The 26,678-nt window shown below is 40.2% G+C and overlaps 1 protein-coding gene across 4 annotated transcripts in view; it reads left to right on the plus strand.

The window, feature by feature from the left end:
• The first annotated feature begins 1,539 nt into the window (after nucleotides 1-1,539).
• The window catches only part of SLC7A1 (solute carrier family 7 member 1), a 36,351-nt gene continuing 11,212 nt past the window's right edge, over nucleotides 1,540-26,678 (plus strand). For 2 of the 4 annotated variants that reach the window (XR_012800004.1, XM_075592170.1), the window contains exons 1-9: nucleotides 5,624-5,755; nucleotides 15,798-16,181; nucleotides 18,412-18,570; nucleotides 19,261-19,432; nucleotides 20,529-20,656; nucleotides 22,324-22,546; nucleotides 22,947-23,086; nucleotides 24,862-24,964; nucleotides 25,889-26,097. Coding sequence is in view for 3 of the 4 variants with exons in the window: in XM_075592170.1 (XP_075448285.1) it covers nucleotides 5,695-5,755; nucleotides 15,798-16,181; nucleotides 18,412-18,570; nucleotides 19,261-19,432; nucleotides 20,529-20,656; nucleotides 22,324-22,546; nucleotides 22,947-23,086; nucleotides 24,862-24,964; nucleotides 25,889-26,097 (1,579 nt within the window). In the remaining variant the exon portion in view is untranslated. Of the gene's footprint in view, nucleotides 1,717-5,623; nucleotides 5,756-7,012; nucleotides 7,181-15,797; nucleotides 16,182-18,411; nucleotides 18,571-19,260; nucleotides 19,433-20,528; nucleotides 20,657-22,323; nucleotides 22,547-22,946; nucleotides 23,087-24,861; nucleotides 24,965-25,888; nucleotides 26,098-26,678 lie in introns of those variants that run through there. The other 2 variants (XM_075592171.1, XM_075592172.1) reach the window with 2 other exon arrangements.

Consider the following 26,678-nt stretch of genomic DNA (forward strand, 5'->3'; position numbering starts at 1 on the left):
GAAACACATTGATGCAATATGTGTGGCCAGCGTGAGCGCCTGCGCGGCGCTTACCTGCTTGACGAGACAACCAAATTTGATTTGGCTGCTCGCTGATGCGTCACGTGAGGTGTTCGCCCAATGAGGCTGAACCAGCTGTGATGTAAAGGCCGCACCCCCTGACACTCCCCCTCAAACTTACAACTGGCTGGCCATGAAATACCCAGCCCCTGACGTCATGGCGCTCGAGTGCTCTCCCACCCTGGCCGCAGCCTCAGGCCTCGTCCAGGGTGGCGCTGAGCAGGTGTGCGCGCTCAAGCTGGACACGTTCCAACAATGCACGTGGCCTACATGAGCGGGCGGGCGCGCCTGCTCGATGCTCAGCCACTTGCCGAGCAAGCAAAATTGATTTTGCTGTTCGCAAGCGCGTCACGTGAGCGGTTCGCCCTCATCTCTGTGACGTCGTGGCCGCGCCCCCACCTAGCCGGCCTGGAATTGCCCGGCCAAGCAGGACGCAGCGCTGGAGCGCCAGTTTCCACCCTGGACGAGGCCTTAGGCCTCAGCCAGAGTGCCGCTGAGCGGGCGCTCACACTATGAAACACATTGAGGCAATATGTGTGGCCAGCGTGAGCAAGCGCATGCTCGGCGCTTAGATGCTTGCAGAGCAAGCAAATCTGATGTTCCATTAACATACAAATAGGATGATATACCTTTTACCAGTTAAAAGGTAGAAAATATATATTTTTCAGGCAGGTAAAGGAGATTGTACGTGACGCATTAGTTGAGTTAGCAAGTATTCTAATTAGTAACCCCATTTTATGGACACCCTGTTGGGCCATGCCATCGACCAAAGTAAATATGAACTGCAATTAAATATAAGTCCTCAGCCATGCAAATCCATTTTAACAGTTGATTATTTTCCATTTAGATTGTTAGAATCATAACTAAAGGTCCAAAAAGCTGTTGAACGCACAACAAAAGTATCAAAGAATTTATAATAAATACTAAATGATTCAAAGACTCAGAAAAAGCAGAATAATAAGACTTTAAAATCTCCAACAATAAAAGCAACAATTATAGCAGTTTTTTTTTTTTTTTTTTACAAAATCCCTACAGAGTGTGTGTGTGTATATATAGTAAAAAATATTTCAATCAATACTATTGTATTGTTAAATCAACCTACATTTTCTCATCATTATGAGAAAGTGGAAGATAAAGATCAATATACATAAAAAAAAATTCTCAGTAGAATCTAAAAATGTCTTTTGCAGTTAACATGCATACGGAATAAGGGCCAGGATGCAATGGGTGTGATTGCCACAAAACCAGGACTGGAGCCCCACGTACAATGCCATGATACCATCCTTTCACTAAAAGAATCGATTTTAAAGCTGCCGGTGATCCCCGCAATTCCGTGGGCTCAATATGTGATTTGCATGAGATTACTAAACCCCGGCTTCTTCCGTTTAAAACACGCTGCAGTCACCTCCGGGAAGAAAGGGGATAATCTTCTTAAAGCGTAGGAGGGGGAAGAGAGCGGCTGATGTAACTTTGGGAGGGGCTGGGAGTGGGCTGGGGAAACACGGTGACCACGCTGTAGGATACAGTATATCTTCGCACCACTTCTCTGTTGTGTGAGCGACCTCGCATCCCGTCCCTGCAGCCTCGCGGAATCCAGGGGAGAATTCTACTCGCCCCCTCCATCCACAGCCGAGATCCCCCGCCGCGCAGCGACCGGTGAGTCAGCCACAGCCGCGTCTCCTCTTCCTGCCGGGTCTCTCTCTCTCTGCTACGGCCCTTTATTTCTCTGTGGCATTCGGGTTAGAAGCTGTGCCCCGCGCAGTCCTGCCCGGGGTTCATCACAGCCACAGCTAATAACCTTTGTGCTTTTGGGCGGCACCACGGCGTATTTCTCCTGAATTCTATTTCCCAGCCGGCTCTGAGCACGTGGCGTCCTGGGTTCAACTCAGCGCAGTATGCTCCATTTTTATATGCATTGAGAAGAGCGGCTGTATCCGGGCGGCACTATACGCTGGGCGCCACTGATGTCATACTGAGCTTATAGGCTTCTTTTGTAATGTTGTGTGTGTGTTGTTTTCTTTGTAGGATCAGGGAGCAATAGATTGCTATGCATTGCTAGGTTCAACATTGACGTTATGCTAATTGTGCTCTTAGTTAGCGATACTGGTTTGATGTCCAGATATACATTGCTACGCGGCAACTCTCTGGCAACATGGGGCGTCCATTATCCATTGTTAACTGACAGTAGAGTCGGGGCATTGATCTGCGGGTGACCTGCACTCCTCTGGTTACTACCATAAGACCGTTGCTTGGGCAACAAGACACACTCGTGTTTTAATTATTATGTGCACACGCGAAGATTGGGCATATAGACTCCTGGATCACACAGGCGATGAATATATTGTATGTTGCTCCAGGCTATGTTATGGAAAGCTACACATGTTGACGTTTGTTCCAGTATGTTTCAGCTGCTGGGTCGCCGTGTCCGGGACTGGGTACATGATGCAATGTTTGTGTGAGTTAGTGAAATGAGGCGCGTCAGCAGTGACACTCCCCCCTACTTCCTTACAGCATAATGTACAAGTACCAGTGCATACTGTACGTCAGCAGTAACACTCCCCCTTACTAACTTACAGCATAATGTACAAGTACATATGTCAATCTTGTCTAACACCTACTGTATACCTCTCTACGTCTTTCTCCTTTATATCACTTATTTAGGCTGCGGCCACGTTAGCGCTGAGCGCACTACACTTGCAGAGTTTCGTTTCTGCAATTTAAATTGCCCCGCTCACGCGGTGTGCGCATGCACGCACGCTCTCCCAAGCATGACGCTTGGGGAGACAAAAAAAAGAGTTTGAAGCGCGCTCAACAAGCCACCAATGCCCACACGTGCACGCTTCCAAAATAGCCAGGACACCCGGCGCTCGTGCTTGAAGAGCTGGTGACATCGCCGCTCGGTCAGCAACAGGCTGCGGCCTCGCTTGTATCACACAACTGTAATGCTTTATTCTTTAGTGTTCTGTCCATTATTAAGATTTTGACTCTTGCACCTGTACATATTCCTAAATATTCATGGAACATCACTAAAATTGTTTACATGAATAATAACAGCAAAACTAATAATACAAAAAGTGATTATTGCTACCCACTACTTTTAACTTTTAAACTTGTTATAAGTCAGACTTAACTTTTAAAATATAGTACAGTAAGTATAATGTTCTTTTATATAACGCCAAACAGTGAGCGCAGTGTATTATATATATATTATATAATAATAATAAAAATAATAATAAATATATATATATATATATATATATATATATATATATATATATATTTATTATTATTTTTATTATTATTAAATATTACCAGTGGTGAACTGGTAAAAAGACAACGGCACTCAGCAATTCAAAAAAAGATTTATTAGTATAAAGCAATACTTGGATACATGTGCAAGTATTCCTTTATACTAATAGAAGTATTTTTTTAATAGCTGAGTGCTGTTGCCTTTTTACCAGTTCACCACTGGTATTGTATACTGTTTATTTATATGGCACCAGCTGTTACTACCTTGATTACTGGAGTGTGTGATATATTTATTATTATTATTATATTTATTTCAGGCACATTTCACAGTCAGATCTTTCTGACTTAACGTTACTTATGTCATATAAACTGACATGTCCGAGTTGCTTTCCTTTATATGGTGCTTTTGATTCTATTCGTTACTGGTATGAAGTGCTGGGGTTGAGTCACTGGTCTGTGATCTCTTATCCCCTGTCCGTGCCTATCATGTTGACCCATCTTCTCTGCCAGGAATCATGACATCCCTGACTGCATGGCAGCCTCAAACCCCTTTGGTGCTGTTGCAGCTTGGAAACGCATTAACACAGGTCAGACGACCCGTGCTTGCATAGTTTTTGTATATATGGTGTATAGGGAGTGATACAACTTTTCCCAGTTGAATGATTTGCACAAAACACTCTGTTAAATGGGGTTGAGACTATATTGTATTGCATGGGCTTCTGGAAAGGGAAATGGATGTAACTGCTGAAAGTAAAATGTAACTCAAATGTAGAGATAGGAGTTATGTAAGATTTCATGACACCAGTGGTTTCCGCATCTAGCAGGACTACTGCTGTGCACCTGTAGCGTTTGTCGAAGGGTACCGTGAGTGCACCTTTTATTTGGACTAAATAGGAGTTATGGAAGTAAACGTATTCAGTGTCAGTGATGGATATTTTACTCTGTAGATAACATCTTCAATGTTGTGTCATAAGCGTGAGCAGGAAATGTTTTCTTTCCCTTTCATGTATCATTGTAGTAACTATGTAGTGGTTCTTCCTCGACTGGATTAGCAAATGATTTCTTAGTTTTTTTTTTTTTTAACAGATTAATAGGTGGAGTTGTGGGGGAGTTGGATGATTGACATACAGTATTGTAATCGTGTATCAATTTGCATGTTACTATTTGGCTATACTGTATTTATTTTTTGTTCATTTCCTCTTCCATGCTTCAGTTAAACACATTTCCTTTTGAAACATGATTCTCTTTCATTGTGTCAAACATTTGACACGCAATTGTATAGTCTGTTACTAACCTATATTCCTGAAATGCAGGTATGGGAAAGTCTGGTTAATTAAGGGACCAGTTCCTCCTACCCCCTTCTTTTTATTTTTTTTTACCTTCTAGGAAATGTGTAGTGTCCCAGGAGCTGAAATAGTGCTGCTCTAAACATCCCATTCTGCCGGTGGGTAGCAGAAATGTCCAGGAATAAAGCATCATATTTGTTGCATGTATGGTCTTTCTTTCTTTCTTTCTTTCTTTCTTTCTTTCTTCACACCCATAAGGTTAGAGAGACTGGAACTGAATTGGGGAACTGGTATTGGTCATATAGATTGATTTAATACGTGTATTAATGTCATTCGGAAGTGGGTATTTTCATTGTATGATGTTATTTGTGATTCTGAAAATAGTCATCAAATCATCTGTTTGGTTTCATTGGGAATCACCACCACTTCCTTAGACACATTGGATGGATTACAATAAAAGTAGCTGTTGGTATATGAAGTTGTGTATTCTGTGGTGCCGTACTACTTTTAACATCGAAAATACAGTATTGCCAACCTCCAGTCTGTATTATCATAAGGTTGTAGTCCAGTCCTGGTTCTCAAGGAATGGATCAAATTCTTATGTTGTCAAGTAGTCGTATTGGTGTAATGCTTGGTGTGAGCCAAGATAGAAGAACCCAAAACTTGCAGTCTTTGTTACAGAGCAAAAACAAACAAATTAATGGAAATAATTAAGTAAATCTGATAGTAAGCTGACAGCCATCAGCGGGGTACATCTTGGGGTATTGAGTCAAAGGATTCCCCAGGGATGCAGTCAAGTGTTGGCATTCTACAGACCAGATGCACCAAGCACTCTCTTCACTATAGCAATCGGTCCCTACAGCAATGCCCCTAACACTTTCCCGTTCACCCAGTCTCCATTGAGCGGCGGACTTACCACTGGTGTGTTGTATGACCTTGGAGAACATCACTTCCATATATAATTTCTTTGCTTCACTTTCCATCTTTCTGAGAAGTGGAGCTGCCAAAGGAGAGGAAAAAGAAAGGGAGGAGAAGAAGGGAAGAGGGTGTCCTGCGAAAATGGACAGAAAGATATGGAGAGAGACAAGGGTAGATTGGAATGACGGAGAAAACACGAGGGAACAATGAAGGAAGAATGGGGATAATAGATGGAGTGAAAGGTACCACATTTTGTTATCAGCCTTACCAGCAGATGGGTAGAAATGGATCATTTATACAGTAGTCATTACTTTGCAAGAGACATTAAAAACCAACTACTCGCACAGATGAAGGTGCCACATACTGTATGAAGCCCTGAAGTACAAAAGCTAAAATTAAAGTTGTTGTTTTTATATAGAAATCCAACTGTATGACCTTACAAAGCATGAACGCCCAGGAAATTACACCTACTGTGCCTTTTTTATCCCAGTTTTATCGGCCATTCTGATCGTTTTCTACAGCTTCAATTGTTCGCCAATCAAGACCTTGCATTAATTAGAACTGGATATATGATAACCTGCTTCAAATTACTTAATATATAAACGTATGCCTACAGAAGCTCAGATATTTTAATTAAAAGGCATTTATCACCACTTCTGTTTCATAAATGTAGTTTGTTTAGACCAGGGGTGGCCAACTCCAGCCCTCAGGGGCCACCAACAGGGCAGGTTTTCAGGATATCCCTGCTTCAGCACAGGTGGTGCAGTCTATAGCTGAGCCACCTGTGCTGGAGCATGGATATCCTGAAAAAACGAACTGTTGGTAGCTCTTGAGGACTAGAGTGAGACACCCCTGGTATACATAGTATTTATTTTTGCCTTATTTGCTCACTTTTTTTGCAACTAAATGAATAGTAATTACCCTTACCATTGCTTGCTGAAAATAAAATATGTTGCTCTACTGATGGAGCTGGTATATTTTCATCCCATGACAAAATGGAGATGATCGTGAAATGAGGATTTCCACCACTAGCAAGTCACATGATTTATTTCATGCCAAGATTATTATGTTTTCCATTTACTATAAACATGACGTAGGACAATATCAGGTTTACACAAAGCTTGGGGCCTTCACAAATATGTTGAGACTAGAAAAGAGCAGTCGCATCTTGACTAGTTCACTTTCATATCTAAGATAATGCTGTGTTCATGATCCAAATGTCGCCGCGGTACAAAAGGTTATTATAGGGTTTTTGCCAGGGTCATTGCTGACGTTGACATTTGTAACACACTGTGTGTGAGATGAAAATTGTCATTTTACTGTGGTGAAAATTTCAAGCATTTTGACTGCTGGTTTTTGGTATTTATTTTTTATTCTGCTTTAGCCGGCAGAGTTTCTTCACCTACAATATAATACTATTTTTAATATGGGGGAAGCAGCGCTACATATAATATATGTAAATAATTCTAGTCATGACGGTATAATGGGCTTTTGCTCGTCCAATAATAGCAACGATAAGCTCTCTAAGTACTGATGATTTGATTGCGATTAAGTAGTTTGCGCTGTGACAGGTGACTGGCACATATCCTAGTCTTTCTCTGCCCTTAACTAAATGGTACTTTTCTACTACCGTGTGAGTCAGTTGTAGAACGGCACAAAATACAAAGGTACGTTTTTATCCTCCTGGTTTTTTTAAACATGTACAAATGCTTGTATGGAGGCTTGTTATTGTTACACTTAGTTTGTGTCCATAGTGGTGTAAGTATTATAACTTGGTTAAGCATAATGTTAATCTGGGAAATCTATGCTTTTATTTCTAAACGGATATATGTTGAGACTGGCAGTCTCAGGCTAGTGCTTCACAGCCAGAACAGACATCCTCCATGAGGTATCATAAATGAATATGTCCATGTATGTGTGATATTAGAGAACTTGGTTGATTGCAATCCAGGTGCAAAGTGAGTATAAGTCTTGAGGATTTATGGTCTGTTAAACAGAAAACTCTTTGATATAGCCCGAAACGCGCAAGAGGACTGTCCGTGTACTACTCCTATGTTGTGGATGATTCCTGTTTAAAGAATAAACTACTTTTTTATTTTTTTTATTTTGTTATTATATAGTGGCATTTCAATCTGGTTCCCGTTTTTTTAACTCTTGAGCGTGGCCTGTTTGTCCGGGCTCTTCACCTGCTTTATTTATAAACAATGCAAAAACCAAAAATAGTGTTCACTGACTAAAATTTGTTTTAACAAAATTATGTTCACTGTAACAAGTAAAAAAGAAAAAAACAAAACTATACTAGGTTTGTCGTTTTTGGTGTGTCTCTGAGATATTCGCACTTTTTTCAGCACTAGGCAAGAAGACTTGCCCGATGAAGACAAAATAACTCAGGAATTGAGGGGACTCTAGAGACCTGGTGCATGTAACATAAATTAATGTGAAGTGGAGAGAGGAGGAGGAGGTGTGTGTGTGTGTGTCCGTGTCCCACTCAAACCCACCTCCTAAATAAATTAGGGGAGATGCCTGTGCTGAGGGAGCACATCGGAGGTACCCTGGGGGATATGCTAATGTATATTTAAATGAGCTCCATCCCACACTTTGTAAAAGGATTTCCATACCAACTATATAGAGTTGATAAGCCAAAGGGGGAGGGGCGCGCAATTTTGGAAAGGGACACCACGCTTACAGAGGCCCCGCGCTCTTTGCCACACATTTTTAAATTGCTTGTGCGGGGCCTCTTACCTGCTCTCCGGGTTCTCCAGACGCACGTCGCCATGGCAATGTGAAGTCACCTGACAAATCAATGTTGCGTTGTCATGACAACGTGCCGTCACAGATACCGGAGAGCAGGTTGGAGAGGAGACAGGGAGGGCGCAACTTAAAATATTTGCGTGCCTAAGGCACCTACAGACTGGAATGGTGTATTGGTGTCGGACCCAACAGGACTATAACTCGTAACCACTTCAGCTCTAGCAGTGTGAGCTAAGCCAGCTGATGGCTAGCAGTGCACCTCTGTTACTGTCCACTAGCATATCTCCAAGGGATATTTATGTTATTGATTTGTAACCTTGAAAGTACTTCCAGCACAAGCATAGCCGATACAGCTGATGCAGAGAGAAAGCAATGTAACAAAATGATCTGGTGACCTTGAGTTAGTATTTCTAATCTTGTAAAGGATAAAGACATTGGGCCATATTTACTAAATGGTGTTCGGTGCTGGAATACATTACAGCCTATTAAAATAAATGGACTGTAAGGTCTGTCTTAAAAAAAAAGTTGTCATAAAACAATGCTATTTTATTGACTGTGCTCCAAAATGTTGAATTTGTTTAAAAAAAAACCGGAAACATTCTTTTAATTTCTTAATGGAGCGTATCAAGCAATATTACATAAGCCATTCGAGTTGCTTACTTACTGATATCTGTTGAAGATGCCTCAAATATATTCATGTGTTAACCAAAACCTTTCTGGGGCAGAATTTTAAAGAGGGGGGGAAAAACTAAATTTCTTGAGTGGTATAGGGTTTTGTCAATGTGTACGTTGGTAACGGAAGCCAGTGAGAAAAGCATATGTGTTTTTTTTTGTGGTTTCTATGTTTTGTTGTATGAAATCCGAATATCTATATCTGAGCATCGTGTGTACATGTGACCCCCAAACCCTGCAGAATTCAAATGTATAAAGCTGGAAGAATGGTACAGACCGCATCTGTACATTGCAATCCATCAGAGCAGGTTAATCTGCGATTAGTCTGTCTCCGTTGTGTGTTTTCTATACGATGTGACGGTACTCTTTAACTCCATTTACAGTGACCCAGTTTGCTACATTAAAAACTAAGATCCACCTACAAAAAAATAGATTTGTAAACCAGATGAGCATAGGGGGGGGGGAAATATATGTATTTATTTTATCAAATTGAATTGTAAAAGTGGCCACATTTCTGGTATTTGACTATTTATCTGAATTTCACCAAGATGTTTCCCCCTTTTTACATATTTGTGTTCATGTTGGCAATACCAAAAGTAAAACAGTTGAGCCCAGTGTCACTTATAATATAGCAAAAATGGGGACGGGGGAAACATTTTGAGTTGGCCTTAAATGTGAGGCAGATACTGTAAACTCACTCAAGGGAACAACTTCTTCTGTGCATTGCAAATGATCTTGCATAATTTAGTGAATATAGCTGTTGGACTGAATGTACCAATAGAACAGTAAGCTAGATGTACAGTGCTATGTAATGTAAAGGCCGGTGACTAGTGGATCATTCAGCAGCCGGAAGCTTTACTTCCTGTAACTTTCTGCAAAGGACAGGGCTATCTGCTGCAGTGGTGCTCCAGTCCTCAACACCCCTCCCCCCCCCCCCGACTGATCAGCACAGGTGGCTGTATAGAAGCGGGGATATCCTGAAAACCTGACCTGTTGGGGGGGGGGGGGGGAGGGGTAGGACTTGAATTAAGCACCACTCCCTTCCGTGGGAGCAACGAGACAAAACCTACTCCTACCTAGCTGCTGTGGGGTCAACTGTGTGAAGTTGCAGCTAAATTGGCAATCCTCGGACTAGAAACCAATAACAAATGCCACCTGTAGAAAACTGTAGCAGAAAATCTGTTTTAGACAGTCTTATAAGCCTTGGTCAATGTGGGATGATTCTAATGGGCTGGTATGGTTTCCCTTTGTATTTTACAGACAAATATGTTTATTTTATGAATGCTCTCCCCATTCCTGCGTAACCAACATAATTATTGTAGATGTATTTCTTTCTAAAATATTGCCCTAATGAAGAAAAATAAATGCAGAAAAATAAATGCAGAAAAATAAATGCATCTTAATTTATTAAGCGTCAGGCATGGTGCCGCTACTTTTTCTTAAGTCACTCTTTGAGTGCTACGTACATTTTTAAATATTTTTTAGGAAACCATTTTGTGGTGACCACTAGAAGAAAAAAAGCATGGGGAGTTGCTAAGAACGACTTTATCCTTTTACAGTGCACTAATGACATACTAGTATATATCATACTGTACCTAGTATGTCACCGTCCTCTTGTTTTCTAGGGGAGTGGGCCCGATGGAAACAGAAGTAGAGAGCAGGCCCCTTCTGTCATTCGAGGGGCTATCGCAGCCATGTGATTTACTAGTGAAGCTTTAATTCTTTCCTCTGTTGGCTACAAGATGCTATCTAGCACTTATCACAAAATATTCACATGCTGCTGCGACATATTTCATCATGAAACAGCCATTACAGAATGTGTTGAGAATGTGGTGCAGCTGAGGGCTTTCAGTTTATTTCAGTTTATGTATACAGTGTATGTTCTTGCACCTGTAGTAGTTAAGAATACCACACACAATATCCTAATCAAATGCAGTGTGGTTATTAGTGCTGGTTTATACGTTTTTTTGTTTTTCATGGAACAACTGTTTTATTGTGGACAAAATGTCTTTGTTTTAAAGAAAAATATGTTACTTGGCACAGCCACGTTTATCCATCCCGCATTAAACATCTCAAGGTCTTCAGCCCTGGACTAAGGGAGGAAAGGCATGTACAAAAGCTAATTCACTGGGCTGAAATTACTCTCCAGGAGACCATTGTTTCTGGGATTAATCCAGCAACAATAAGGAACTATTTAAATAATGGTGGCTAAATCCTACAGAGCAGGAATTTAGAGAACAGAGGTAATATTCAGGGTCTCTTTTTGTTTGATTACTCGCCCTAGGGGCAGTTTACAGAGGCTAGAGAAGACCCATGTAGCTTTGTTGCTATTTAATGTGAGTTTAACATCCAACGCCCCTATTCAGTATGCTTCTTGAGGCTGACTTCTCATTGCTAGGGAAGCTCTGAGTCCCATTACCTAGCATAGATGGGGCAGCTTAACAGCACATTGGGAAGAGGCTTGTAAGTAAGGGCATACAAGGTGTGATTTTAATACAAATAACCCCCTTTTAATTCCTGCCCTGTTCCCACTAAACATCTCATAGGGCCAAAATCACTATTCGATCAGTTCCTGTGGATGGTTTGAAGCATGTTAAGGGAAAGAAGAGTGGATGTGCTGGTGCTTTCTTGGGTAGCGTGATGCATTGTATTGGACCAACGGATAATAAGTTACAAGCTTTCACAACTTGGTGTTCTTCAGCCCTTCGTCATTTTTCTTATTGATATCGGAAATTAAACTAACACTGGTTGATTCAGGTTTAGGCATCTGCAATTCATTTTTAAGCCATATTTGTGAAAGTTGGCTTATTGCATCAAGGAAAATTCCCCTAGGCAACATATACCAGTCTTCTCTGGAGTCATTATAGATCAAAAAGCATTGATGCAACAGTAGATCCAGGTAAAATCTTATTAAATTCCTGCAAAGATGCATACCAAAAAACAAGCCCACAAAGCGGCTAATTGAGGCATCATGCCCTGAAACCGTTTGGGTGAGAGCTTGCAGAGTCTTTTCTGGGTTCTGTATTCGGGTGAGGCCTGTTTCCTGTGCAGTGATACAGGTCACTGCTTGATATCTGCAGATCTTGAACATGATTTACGTAATCCCCCATTGATCATGAAATTCGAATTTTTGAAAACATACCCACGCCTACACTCCCAGGAGATTTTCCAACTCCTTTGCTTGGGACTCAACCCGGAATACAATATGATTTTTCATTCTTATGCAAGTCGAGTTAAAGCCGCCGTCCGAGCTGCCTTTCTCCCCCCCACACCCTCCCTTTTTTAAATATGTGGATCAATGCAATGCACACAAAGATACGTAATTTGCTAAATTGCCGATCGATCCGTTCACCTGTTATTGATCGAAAATTCAGCTCGGGGGGGGGGGTTCACTAAATGACTGCAGAGGAGTATTGACTCAGTATCTGACTTTCTAAATGGTTTCTAGAGAAACAAAAAAGACATGTTGTATTATAATACATTAAAAATGTAACTCGGAGTGGTTTAAAAAAAAATGCTGCAAGTCTTTTCTCATAGTACAGAACTTATTTATTTAAGAAAAAAACACATGTTTTTGCTTGGTCTGCAGCTCTAAAGAAACTGCCAGGAATAAGCCTATTTCATTAGAAAAAAAAAAAAAAGATTTTGTAACTGTGAACCAACATTTTGTAATCGTGGAAAGTATCCCTTCAACCAGCATGAAAATATATATATTTTGTTGTAGAAAGACCACAAAATGCACTCAGTGCTTGGTTATGTTATGGTTAAGTTAATTAAAATAATTGTATTAACAGGTTAAATTAGTGTTATGATCTATGACCACATAAAAGGGAATTTTTGTGCTGCACAATATCACCAGTCTGTGTGCTTATTATACCAACATTTAAATAAAGCAGCCACATATGATCTTGTTCATCACTTAATTACTTTTTGTATCTCTGTATTAATTGGCCATAGATCATAACACCAATTGAACCTATTATTAATTAAATTATTTTAATTAACTTAACCATATCATATCTAAGCACTGAGTGCATTCTTTAGGGATTTCTTTTCTTTTTTTGTTTGTATCAATTTTTGTCCTTAATTGCACCTTGTTTATTACTTATATAATATTAGCTGATGCGAGAGTTTCCCTTCCCTGTTTCCTTGCGTATTTGTAGAAAGACCATATTTAAAAAATAAAAAAAATACGGTAATGGTATTTCTGATCTGAAGATATTTGTGATTTGTTACATATGTTCATGCAGGTCCCCTCTTTTAAAAAAAACAACATACTTTTGCTACACATGTAGAAAATACATTTCATATGGCTATGCCAACTGTCCTAACACGGTATGGCATTTTCATTATCTCACCATTTCCTACTGTAGGTGTCTGTTATCTTAGCAACTCTTCACAGTAGTGATGGGTTAGCTCTGCTAATATGTGCTGTAGCATTTCCCATTCCTGTGTGTGTCAGGTAGTGTAGCAACCAGCTGAAAGGCTTTACCTTGAGTGGCAGATTTTAACCTGTTTTATCCAAAAGATTAAACTAAATTACCCATATTTATGAGAAAAAAAATGTATAAATGTACTAAATTTGTTGCATTGGGGCTTCTTTAATGTTTAATGTCTCATTCCCAGTATCACTCCAGTTAGTATGGATATCTATATCTATCTCCATAACATAACAGTGTTGCACACTAGCCTTCTCAAAATTCTGATGCTTGTCCCATAAAGCAGATAATAAACTAGTATAGTTACCAGAGTAACTTGGGAGGTCTTTCACTTTGCTGCAAGAACAGGACTTACTATGGTTCTTTCCCCTCATACAGAGGTAAAGGGAAGGGTTCACAGTGTAGTGTAGGACCTGCATTTTTGGTTATACCTTGACGTTTGGTATGCAGGCTTACGACGCTTTGGCCAAAGGGTTAAACTAAATAACCAAGTTATTATTATTATTATTATTATTATTATTGAAGTATTTAAACTTTATACTATTTACCATATATGTTTTGTTAATTGGAAGGAACATTGGGCACCCCTGTCTTTTGTTGTATAGTTACCAGACTAGCCAGAACTGGTCCGGTGGTCCGGTGACAGAGAGACAGTATACCACTGTGTGCTGTTTCTCTGCCACCGGACCAGTTCTGGCTACTCTGGTAACTATACAAGTGTGTATATATAGATCTATCTATCCGTACTAACTGGAGTGATACTGGGAATAAATATATATATTTATTTTACTGTGGATTTGAGTTTGTGAGCTTGCCAGGATTGTATATGTATCTAGAGATTTATCTCTATATAGAGGTGTGTGTGTGTGTGTGTGTGTATATGTATGTATATATTTCTAGAGGTGTGGAGAGATATAATCTCTGTACACCATATCCAAAGCTTGTTCAAATCCGCAAACCCTTTAAGTGCCAGATAATCACGTGATCGCTCATTGACTGAGGTGTGTGTGTGTGTGTGTGTGTGTCCATTACTTGCATGCCTGGCAGGGCCCCACTCCTCTGCCAGGCACCTGTTCCCTCATCTCCCAGACAGGCTTCGCCTGCTCGACAATGATGGGCCCTATAGCTGTAATGCTTTTGAAGTACTGTACCTTGCCTACTGCTCGTGTGTGTGATGGGTCTTGCTTTCTATTTTTTGGTGCCTGAGGAACTGGGAGAGAAATTTGACATGTCCGCGGTTACAAGGACAGCTCGACATGGCATTCAAGTCCATGATGGTGAACGATTACAATACCCCACAGCAGGACTTAATTAATCTGCCCCTCCATGCTGTACACTAGTTTACTTTGTGCTCGTCTGCACGGCAGGTGAAGGAAACCCTTTGTTTCTATGCAATCATCTGCTCCCAGTGTAATCTTGTTCCTCTTAATTACTGCTGATACAAGCTTTCCTACATATACAACACATCTAGGAAGAAATTCTCACCACTAGTTTCAAGGCCTTGAAGATAAATTGTTGCAGAACTTGGAAACAAAACGTGTAGTTGTTTAGCAAAAGGGAGGTGAAATGTCTCTATCGGCAACAGATAAAAGTTTTACGTATTTCTTTTTTTTTTTTTTTAAATCCATAAATTATCAGTTCGTTGTTACAGGTTGAAAATGCCTAATTATTGGAGGTAAACTGATCTATTTTTATTTTCATACCATTAGTGTGATGGCAGTTGGTTTCAATTCTTTTAATGTACCATATGGACAGGGTGGCTAATACTAGACTTCATTATTTCCCCTGTCCTTTGGATAATAGGATAGTATGGAGCCAGGGACCTATTTACCTAGTACAGGTAAAAAACACACACACGATTGTCATTTATATTGAACACTGTTGTTACCTAAAAATGTGTAAGAACATTGTTTAAATGCATCTCGAACCTTTCAAACTTGCAGAAAGACCTCAGTTTTCAGAAACGTTGCACTCTTTTATATACTGTAAGGCTGCGCTTATAGTGCCTTGCGACCATATGTCTATATATCTGAAGGACCAATAGGGCTACTGTGTGCTTCGTCTTTAAGATGCTAATGGGCAGTGTTGAATTTCTCATCAACTTAAATACTGAACAATTCAAACTTTGACTTCCTCATAGGTCAGGCTGTGAAGAAGTACTGGCTTGTTTGTTTCAAAGTTATTGTTACCATGCCAAGGCAATCTAGGGTTTTCCAGGGCGAGTACAGCTGGAAATGAAGCATAAAACTGGCCAGATCACCACATGTCCTCGTCTGTTTTTTTATTTTTTGTGTGTGCGCTTTCTATTTTCCACGTTTCTTTATGGGTTTGGGGCTAGGGATTTTATAAAAATGTTATCTATACTTTAAAACATCTATACACTTTGCAGCTAATACCATGGTTTTTTTTTGTTTTGTTACAGATCAAAATAAGAAGATGGGTAGCACACTGCTTCTCAGTTTTGGAAAGCAGCTGCTTCGTCGCAAAGTTGTGGGTTCTGACAGCAAGGAGAGCAGATTGTCGCGATGCCTCAACACCTTCGATTTGGTAGCTCTTGGTGTCGGTAGCACACTTGGTGCTGGTGTGTACGTGTTGGCTGGAGCTGTGGCACGGGAAAATGCTGGGCCTGCCATTGTTCTCTGCTTTTTGATTGCTGCTTTAGCGTCTGTTCTTGCGGGACTGTGCTATGGAGAGTTTGGCGCAAGAGTTCCCAAGACTGGATCTGCATACCTCTACAGCTATGTAACTGTCGGGGAGTTTCTGGCATTTGTTACAGGCTGGAATTTAATCCTTTCTTATGTAATTGGTAAGTAATTTGCATAGTTGATTCTTTGGGCGGTAAAAGAGGAAAGTAACTTTGTGTATTCAGAAGGAAATCTGGTTAATCCTAAATGATGCAACTGGTACATTCCCAAGTCTGTTTATTACTGGAAAGTAAAACCAAACCCTCTTCTAAATTGTCATGACGAAACTATGACTGACTGTGACTGAACATGCAGGTCCCTTTGCATTACTAGAGAGCTACTGTATAAATGTTTTTTTCTTTTTACATTTCTGGAACATTTTTTCCTCCCCCCTTATGGAGCATGGGTGGGAGAATTGAATGAGCAGCTAGTACCGTTGCATTTTATTTGTTGCACCTTCTTCTTCCTTTTTTTTTTTGTTTATTTTTTTTTTTTTATATCAAATTTAAAAAAAAAAGTTTCCAAGCCTTCATATACATTTCGGTATAATTATAACAGGTGTGCAGGATATAAAAAAAAAAAAGTGAAGCGCGCGAATATAGCAATAATAAATATAAAAGTGTATAACTAAAGTAAATAGAAGTAGAATTATTGTAAATTGATTTCATATGCAAAAGTTTTATAAAACGTGCTCAGGGTTAATGAGTGCGATGGGAAAGTAAACAAATTAAAAAAATTGAATATATTGAGTGTTAAATCACATATATACATCTAAGAGTGAAGGTGAAAAAATGAGTGTTACACACACACACACACACCCCCTCTGGATTTGTATGTTGCTCTTAAAGACAGACAGACCAGTCTATAAATGGGAACAGAGGCAAGCAAAAAAAGCACCCAGAAACCAATCCTCCAAAATAAATTGATTGCATTGTGACAATTGGATTCTAGGTGCTTTTTTGTATTGTTTTTTCTCTGTGCAGTAGTAAGCTTCCTGGCCTGTTATAACTTGGTTGAGATAAACACACTTTTTATGAAAGCACTGACCATGGCCTCTTAGGCCTCGTTCAGGGTGCAGGCTTCGGAGGGAGGGCGTGCTGATGTGCGAGCTGCCGTGGGACACAATGTATTCAAATTGAATACTGGTTGTCAGGGTAGCAGCTGCCCTGTCTCCAAAGCCCGGAGTTGACGCTGGCTACAGTTTCAATAAACAACACAAGTCGTTTTTTGAAGCTGCAGCAGCGTCACTGGGACCCCAGCAGCCAATGAAATCATTCTTGAGAATGATTTCAAGACTGCAACTTCGATCCCTAACCTCAGGTCTGTAGCCCCGCCCCCTCCCCGCCTCCTCAACTCCTAAAAGTCTGCTGGGGAGGATGAACACACATCGCCCAGCAGACTGCCGCCTGCCCTCGCGAACGCCCACCCTCCAACTCCTGCCTCTGGCACCCTGAACGAGGCCTTAAAGCAGCTGTCTGCGCTGATCATAATTGTTTTTGTTTGGAGTGATCTTGTATATTTTCTTCTTCTTATAAAGCAGGACATTTTTAGGTGGTAAAATACAAACCTATGGGCATCTGCGTGGATTGCCGCTTTAAAGATTATAAACATAAGACAAGAGATTACTAAAATTTATAGTTGGAGCATCAATTTATATGTTTCAGTGGTGCAACAGCGTTCTTGAAAGATGTAATGGTGTATATAGAGCTTTTGAAACATCACAGGTCTTCTTTTATATGTACAAGAGGCGATCTGTAAGGTTTCAAAAGCTCTGTATGCAATATAACAAATCTCGTTGGTCCAGTAAAAAAATATCCAGCCATGTAACTAATAAAAGGCAGAACTTTGCACTTTTAGTGACACTTGATTTTTAATATTCCTAGGAGTGGACAACTTTTACTGCTTTTGGTATTGAAGAACATTAGTATGATTTTTGGAGGCAATTAAACCTCATTCTTCATTGCTTTTTATTATTCAATTATTTGTTATGATAATATATATTCTTGTCGGAGATGTATCCTAGCTGATGGCTTTTCAAAATGCCAAGACATCAGTCACCTATAGTAACCCAATCGCCCGTACACAAATTTGTGATGAAGAGGTTTTGGGTGATACTGTAGTTTGAATTATTTTGCCGGTAAAGGGGTACTTTGTGTCATTTTCACAAAGCAGGAGGAGCTGTAAGACGAAGTGTATACACAATCTTTTTACCAATATTTTTCCATAGCTTTATTAATATTTGGTGCAGGGGAGCAGATGTTCAGTGTGAACCACAATCTGATATATGTGCAACAGGGAATATTTATGTTTTTATAATGCAATGTGTTGATTTTCCTCTCTCTTTTTTTAAAGGTACATCAAGTGTTGCGAGAGCCTGGAGTGCAACGTTCGATGAACTGATTGGCAAACAGATTGAAACTTTCTGTGAAAAGAACATGTCCATGAATCTTCCAGGGGTCCTGGCCAAGTATCCTGACATCTTTTCTGTTATTATAATCCTGGTATTGACAGGTAATGTCTTTTAAAGAAACGTTTGAGAGCCTTTTCTGAATTGGCTTATGCAAAATGTTGGGTGGGTAGTCGTGTGGGTCCTTCCATGTAGTAACAAAGGAGGGAGAGGGAGTCGGTGGGTATGGCACCTTTTTATTTGACCAACAAGTAGTTGAACCATGAGAGGCTTGAAAGCTTGTAACATTTCAACTACTTGTTGGTCAAATAAAAGGTCATACTCACCTACGCCCTCTTCTTCCTTTGTTACTACATGCCAAATGTTTAAATACTCTCTCTGCCAGGTCATATCTATATATCCATATCCCTTCCATTGAATACAAAACCTTGCTGTAGCAATACGGATTGCATGTGTAACGAGCATATTCTCTCACGTGCACTGCATTAAGCAGAAATACCACTGTGTGCTTTAAAATCATATCCGTTTGAACCCCAACATTGTAAGAAAACATCAGAGTTGACGCATCCTATTGAATATCCAGATTGAGACGCTGTTCTATTACTACACTGCATTCAGCTTCTTTATCTCCGTACCTTTTTCACTCTGGGATTTAAATACCCATAAGGCTTGGTAACTGTTTTGAAGTGAAAAAGCTCTTCTCTGGCTAAGCCATTGGGGATCTGCAATAGCATTTTTAACATCTTGATCCTTCACACGCTGACATTTTATTTATGATTATCACTTTTCTGTAGGTCTCTTGTCTTTTGGCGTTAAAGAATCTGCTTTTGTAAACAAGGTGTTCACGTGCATCAACGTCCTGGTGCTGGGTTTTGTTATTGTTTCTGGCTTCGTGAAGGGGTCAACCAAGAACTGGCAGCTGTTCGAGAAAGACTTCAATGTTACAAATGCCACAAACTTCGACAAGTATGTTTGAAAGTTTATTTATTTATTTTTGTTTTTTTTTATGTCTGATGTAATTGCTAATAAACTTTTATTAGTAATCTATAACAGAGATTTAGCAATATACAAAGGTGTGTACTTTTGCTTTCAGTGTTCTAAAGAATGACCTTTTCATGTCTGCCAAATTGGTACATTAAGCTGTAATCTGTATGCTGGGTGCCACTCTGATTTTGGCCTGTACACTGAGACCTTTTATCTAAAGGTTGCTCAAGACTTGGTAAGTAAAGACCAAGAAATTATCACTATTGAGATGGTGATTCATTGGCCAACAGGTTACTGTGGACCTCTCAATCAACAAAGTGACGGGTATTCCCTCAGCGCATTCACATTTACAATAATGATACTTGCCGATTTCAGTCACCGGTGCTGTTGTGTACACCACAATATTCCTACAACAGTTGTAGTAGCATCAAGAAAGGGTAGTTAGTGGGCATTTCGGATTTAACATAAATAATAGATTTTATTAGGCCATTAGAGATAAACGTTTCGGCAAAACATCCAGCCTTCCTCCTCCCATTGTCTTGAGAGGCGGGATGTTTAGGCGAAGCATTGATCATCTACTTATTCTTATCTAGTATTTATGTAAAAAATTCCAAGTGCCCACTTTTTTTTTTATTTTTTAATATTTTTATTATTATTATTATTGCTCTTTAAATGTGTGTTTTTGTTGTTGTTTTGTTTTATATAAAGTTAAAGTTTAGACAGCAAGGCCCCGCTTTTCGGCGATCCGCCGATACGGCAGCATCAAGAAGGGGGCCGACATGTCTGCGCATGAGCAGAACGGGCCGGTCCGACTTCACGCATGCGTAAAACGGGCCGGGGTAGCGCATGCGCAGAATGGGGGGGTTTGCCAAGGTTGCGCATGCGTAGAATGGCGCATTGCCGGTCGACGCATGCGCACATACCGAAAATCGGCAGTTCCGCTTTCAGGCGATTTTTCGCTTTGCGGCAGGCCCTTAGAACGGAACCCGTCGCATGCCCGGGGCCCTCCTGTATAATGTTGTTCAGTAGCAATGCAGGAAATGTTAGATGTTGCTGATCTTGTCTTTGTCCTTTTTAGCCGCACGCAGGATGACGTTTCGAAATATGGTGCTGGTGGATTCATGCCATACGGATTTGCAGGAGTTCTGTCTGGGGCAGCTACTTGCTTCTATGCCTTTGTTGGCTTTGATTGTATTGCTACAACAGGTAAGATCAATTCACGTTCTACAAGAAAGCCCCAAAAAGTATTTTTAAAATAAATTTAGATCATCCAAATGCTTACCCAAAAAACAATCTAATTTATTGATGGAAGGACATGGTGCTCTCTTGAATTATTTTTCTTTTTATTTGTATTGCAGTATTTTATATACTGTGCCTTGCCTTACAGCATACACAAGAAATAGGGTTCTACGTTTTTGAATTTGAGGAGTGCTGCTATCCTTTTAGCATTTTTTAAGCGAAACCAAACAATGCTTTTCTCAAGGTGTAGACAAACTGTTGCTTAGCAGACGGCATTAAGAGGTGTTCAACCAATTTTTTGAGGTGATTTTAACCGTTGCTTTGCTTCTCTAAATGATGGTTTATTTTGATGAATGTTGAATGTGGTTCCTTGGCTCACATCTTCTTGATTTGGCATGTTGATAGCCTCCAAGCTTTGACAACTGTACTTTTCTGTTTTAAGATCCCTATTCTATCTGACACAAAAGCCAGTTTGTGTATATGTATACAACTGTATATGTGTACATCTTGTACACAGGGTTATGCATTAAATGGGAAGTACTGATTGGAGCCTTATCTCACGGAAATGCCCATTCTATGTAATGTGAGTTTCCATGTGATTGTCCTCTGATCGACACCAATGCAGTGTAATGAATAATGCCCACAGACGTGAGTGCTCTCACTTTTTTGTGTTTGTATCTCTCTATCTATATCTCCATCTCTGCTCTGATATATGAAGCAGCGGTAAGGAAAACTGGAGGTGTTCTCTCCTGAACAAATTTTTTTTTTTTTTTTTTTTTTTTTTAACTAGCATGCAAGTTGACCAAAAAATGTACTCCCTTTTTTTTGTAGGTAACTCCACTTTTCCTTACCCACTGCTTGATGATGTATCTGGACTAATATGTGGTTCACCAGAGCTTATTGGAAACACCTTGAACATTTTAAATTCATGGCCTTACATCATGTCTTGTGACAATCCTAAAAACATTTTCTGCTAAATACTTGACTATTTAGTCCCCTTTAGTATTTTCCAATAAAATTGACTTTCAGATTTTTACATGTGTAATTTCCATTAAAATGAAAGGGATTGTTCGTCCGAAAACAGCCCAAATGGCTGCTACAAACCTGTATAGATTTACCCCCTAAGGTCGAGATTCAAAAAGTTGTAATGTGGCTTGTTGCACCTTGATCCGGCATTCTCCCGCATCACCATTGATTTGAATCCCAGACCAAGTATTTTGCCAGGTTTTTAACATTTCTCCAATTTTTTAATACTGTATGGCAGAAGAAAATGGAAGCAGTGTTAGACTTGTGGGAACTCCCTTATACATGAACCACATTGTATATAAAATGTGTTCTCTTCATTGAATATGTATGTATTTAGGCTTCACCATATTCCACTGAAAAGTATATCTGATGGGATTAAAAGCAGAATTCTATGCTACATTTGGCATGATTTGAATTGGGTGCAGGTATAATCTTGTAATGGGGCAGCATACCTTTCCCAGAGTAGGTTCTTACACCGTTAAAAATGTAAACAATTAATCGTATTCACGTAAAAGTGTTCTTTTTGTTTTTTTATGGTTCTACTTGGTGTGTTTTTTTCCTGTGCTGTATTTCAGTTTTGCTATTGTTTTTTTTTTTTTTTAATTTAGGTGAAGAAGTTAAAAACCCTCAGAAAGCCATCCCAATAGGGATAGTCGCATCTCTCCTGATATGTTTTGTGGCCTATTTTGGGGTGTCTGCAGCCCTCACACTCATGATGCCCTATTATTTACTGGATAAGAATAGTCCCTTACCTGTTGCATTTACTTATGTGGGATGGGATGGTGCAAGGTATGCAGTAGCTGTTGGATCCCTCTGTGCACTTTCAACCAGGTATGTTGGATAACATTGTTTTGTGGCGAGATTTCCCACTGAAATTCTCTCCCTTGCTGTGCCAAAAATAAAAACTTGTACTTTCATATTACTCACCTTTTTTGTACTTGGATTTATATTGAATTTGTTAGACCTTGAAAGTGTCCAGATAAAAAGGAATTCATGCAATCAGACATTAATGGCAAGAATGTGAATCCAAAAGATTTATCTAATTTAAAGTGTGAATCCTTGTAACAACAATGCTTGTTAACAGCTGCAAACTGTAACATTTGTTGCTTTATGAAGGCGAGCTGGGAACTGCTTTGTTTTTGTTTTTGGAGGTTTTTTTTTTTATGTTGACTGTATTCTAATGAATTACTTTTTTTCTAACATCCTTTCCTTCCTTTCCTCCAAATCCAAGTCTTCTTGGTTCCATGTTTCCTATGCCGCGAGTGATTTACGCCATGGCAGATGATGGGCTGCTGTTTAAAGTTTTAGCCAGGATCAACGAAAAGACCAAAACTCCATTAATAGCTACTATATCTTCTGGAGCAGTTGCAGGTAAGATCAATAAGAGGTATTAAAGTCACAGACCATACAATTCTGACTTATCAGTATCTACAATGCAAAACAAATAATCAAACATTAAAGCTTTTTTTATTTTAATTTTAAAAAAAAAGTGCCTCTGTGTGGCGTTACCTGCAGCGTGCCTGTCTGTGTGGTGTTACCTGCAGCGCGCCTGTCTGCGTGGCGTTACCTGCAGCGTGCCTGTCTGCGTGGCGTTACCTGCAGCGTGGCGTTACCTGCAGCGTGCCTGTCTGCGTGGCGTTACCTGCAGCGCGCCTGTCTGTGTGGCATTACCTGCAGCGTGCCTGTCTGCGTGGCGTTACCTGCAGCGTGCCTGTCTGCGTGGCGTTACCTGCAGCGTGGCGTTACCTGCAGCGTGCCTGTCTGCGTGGCGTTACCTGCAGCGCGCCTGTCTGTGTGGCATTACCTGCAGCGTGCCTGTCTGCGTGGCGTTACCTGCAGCGTGCCTGTCTGCGTGGCGTTACCTGCAGCGTGGCGTTACCTGCAGCGTGCCTGTCTGCGTGGCGTTACCTGCAGCGCGCCTGTCTAGTATTAACAACTGTATGACGGGACGTGTAGGGAATGAAGCCGGTTTAGAGACCTCCAGCAGATGCACTTACTTGCCTTTGCGATACCCCATAGGATTTTTTTTTTGTGAGGGGTTTACCAGCCGCAGCCTAATTGTATCTCTTACAGAAGTATTGGTGGTAGTTGTTAGCAGTACATTACATATTCACATTTTCATTGATCTGTTTGCTCATTTTTCCTTGTCTATTTGTTCCTGCCCTGTCACTTTTGTCACAGAACATATCTAATAACTGACTGTAATAGTTTGAAGGAGTGCATGGGTCTTTTATTTCTGATTGTATGGCCACTACTAAAGCACATGGTGCGTCCATTTCTCAAGTCTAGCATATAAAATAACAGAATGTTACATTTGCAGTAAGTATGCATTGTTTGCATTTAGTTGATTTCTTAAGACAAGGTTAAGTTGCACTCACAACATAGAGTAATCCTTACCATAAAATGCATGTAGCAGCCTCTGGTTTTAAATCACCAAAAGCTTTTTAAGGCTCCCGGATGCAGGAATGTGATTAGTCATCTATCTGGTATTTTGGAGAGTGCTCAGTCAGTCATTCCTTTTAGTAGGATGCACGATCCGTTCCTGACACGGATATACTGGGAGCCTTTTTTCTTTATTTGGAGCACACAATATATTAACACGACATGTTCTAATTCTGTGGTTATTACATATGACTGTGCTTGTATAGGACAACTCCGAAGCACTTGAAATTATTTTTATTGACAATTTTGAAGCGGGTGAACCTGGTTCTCAAAATGTATGACACCTGAGCTACTCCTTAAGCCCCAAAGGAGGAGTTTGTTTCTCTCCATGCTCCCCACACCCCCATCACCTCACTCTGTGGCGTTTCCTAGGAGGGCAGAAGCTTTTAACTCAAAGCAACTTTTTAATAATAATAATTATTATTATTATTAGTGCCTGATCTCCTACAGTAACTGAAATATTTGCTTCTGTCAGGCTGGTCTTGCTCAGTTCTAATACATATAGAGACCTAGCACCAGTAAAAAAAACAACAACAAAAAACACAACTGCCGCATTTAGAGGAATGCTTAAGATGAAGTTTTATTGACTTTGGCATTATTACTATTTTGTGTTATGATAAATCATGAAATAATAAGATGTGTTGGTATAATTCTGTCCTTTAAACACTTTGAAGTCTCAGTGGAATTTGTTCTTTATTTTGCAGCTTTGATGGCTTTTCTGTTCGATTTGAAAGACTTGGTGGACTTGATGTCTATCGGCACTCTCCTTGCATATTCCCTTGTGGCTGCCTGTGTGTTGGTTTTAAGGTAAAAAGCGAATATTAACAAGGGTTTCCCTCTACATAGTACTGCAGTATACCTTGTGCTGTACATAGCAGTTTACAGACACAGTGTCTGTTTTTCCCCAGTAAAAGTGCAATAGCATAAGTGGTCACTAACCACCATTTTAAGTGAATATCCATTATTGATTTATAACTAGTCAGAGGCACTTTTGCATTCTCCAACCTATTAAATTAGTGTTCGGGTGGCAGTGACAGAGTTTCAGATGGTGCCACACGGGCCAAGACACTTTGCAGCCTGATCACAAACTTCATTGTTACGGAATCCAGGCCAGTTATGAAACTCAGCCCTGATCACTGAAATGTTGCACTTCTTGGTTATGAGCCTATAACAAATGCTTGCCCTACGTTCTATAGACACACTTCTTGCATTTTTACATTTAGGCCTCCATTTGTACAACTATATATAGCGCGTTGCTTCAAGTGGGCGGGGGAGGGCACGCGGTGCACAAGATTTTCTGGGGGAAGTGGGGTGCGGTGATTAGAGGCCCTAAATGCTGGGGGAGGCGTGAGGCCTCTAACTTCTCTTACCTGCTCTCAGCTGGCTCTTCGGAAACGTGGGATCAAGGGACGTGACGAGCCCCTATGACTACGCGCGTAAAATTACGCTATGGGTCACATGACCCGCAGTGTCATTTGATGCCGGGTCCTAGGAGAGGGGGACGCGAGTACTGGGGCTGCCAGTTAGGAGGGCGCAGCTCAGAAACTTTGCGCACATCCTGGCTTAGAAGATAATTACGTGGCCAAATGCTGCTGCTGCTGCTTTTATAACCACTTCACTGCATGTTGCTATGAGGTAGTGCACCTTCAAGTCATAGACATTTATTTTTTTGTGTGTGTATTATAATTAATATATATTATTATTTTATTTACATTTCTTTTGCCTCTACAGGTACCAACCTCAGCAGCCGAACCTTGCCTATCAAATGGCCAATACAAATGAAGAAGCCGACAATAATGAGTCCGTGAGTACCAGCGAGTCTCAAGCTGCGTTTTTAGGAGAAGATGAGAAATTCACCATCCAAGCACTGATCTTCCCACGAAATCGCGAGCCGACCAGATTGTCTGGAAATATAGTTAATATCTCTGCCCTCTGCATTGGTGAGCAGTTGAATCCATGATAATCTGTATAAAAGTTTGTCCTAGTTTTGCTTTTCTTGAATAATACAGATTTTGGTAAAATGATCACAGAATAATTGGGGGCGGTTCCTTATCAAATACGCCGCTTCACTTTTGATTGGCAGCTGCCTGACGATGCCTGCAACCAGCAAAGAATGAAATGGCCACAGACCACTCCAGTCCACCATTAGGACTATCTGGGGCTGTTTTTTTAGGGTTGTAAAAAATGTGTGTCCCTTTTTCACGTAAGATTAATAGTTTTTCGTCTTGTTTAAAATAAATATTCATACTTTCTAAGGAGGATTAAAAAAAAAAAAAAAGACAAAGGACATTTTTAAAATTGCTTTCCCTTTGTGTGATTTACCCCAACTTATTTATTTACTAGTCACTCAAATTTGTAAATGTAAAATCCCTATTTTATGCAAATAAAAACGAATACTGTATTTGCATATCACATCATTTAAGGTTGCAGGGAAATTTCTTTTGATTTGGAAGCTGTTGGCACTGGCGATATCTGCGGTTTTTCGTTTTAAGACCTGTTCTACTTCACGGACGCGAATCGC

The sequence above is a fragment of the Ascaphus truei genome, chromosome 3 (assembly GCF_040206685.1).
Source record: "Ascaphus truei isolate aAscTru1 chromosome 3, aAscTru1.hap1, whole genome shotgun sequence".
Classification (NCBI taxonomy): Eukaryota; Metazoa; Chordata; class Amphibia; order Anura; family Ascaphidae; genus Ascaphus; species Ascaphus truei.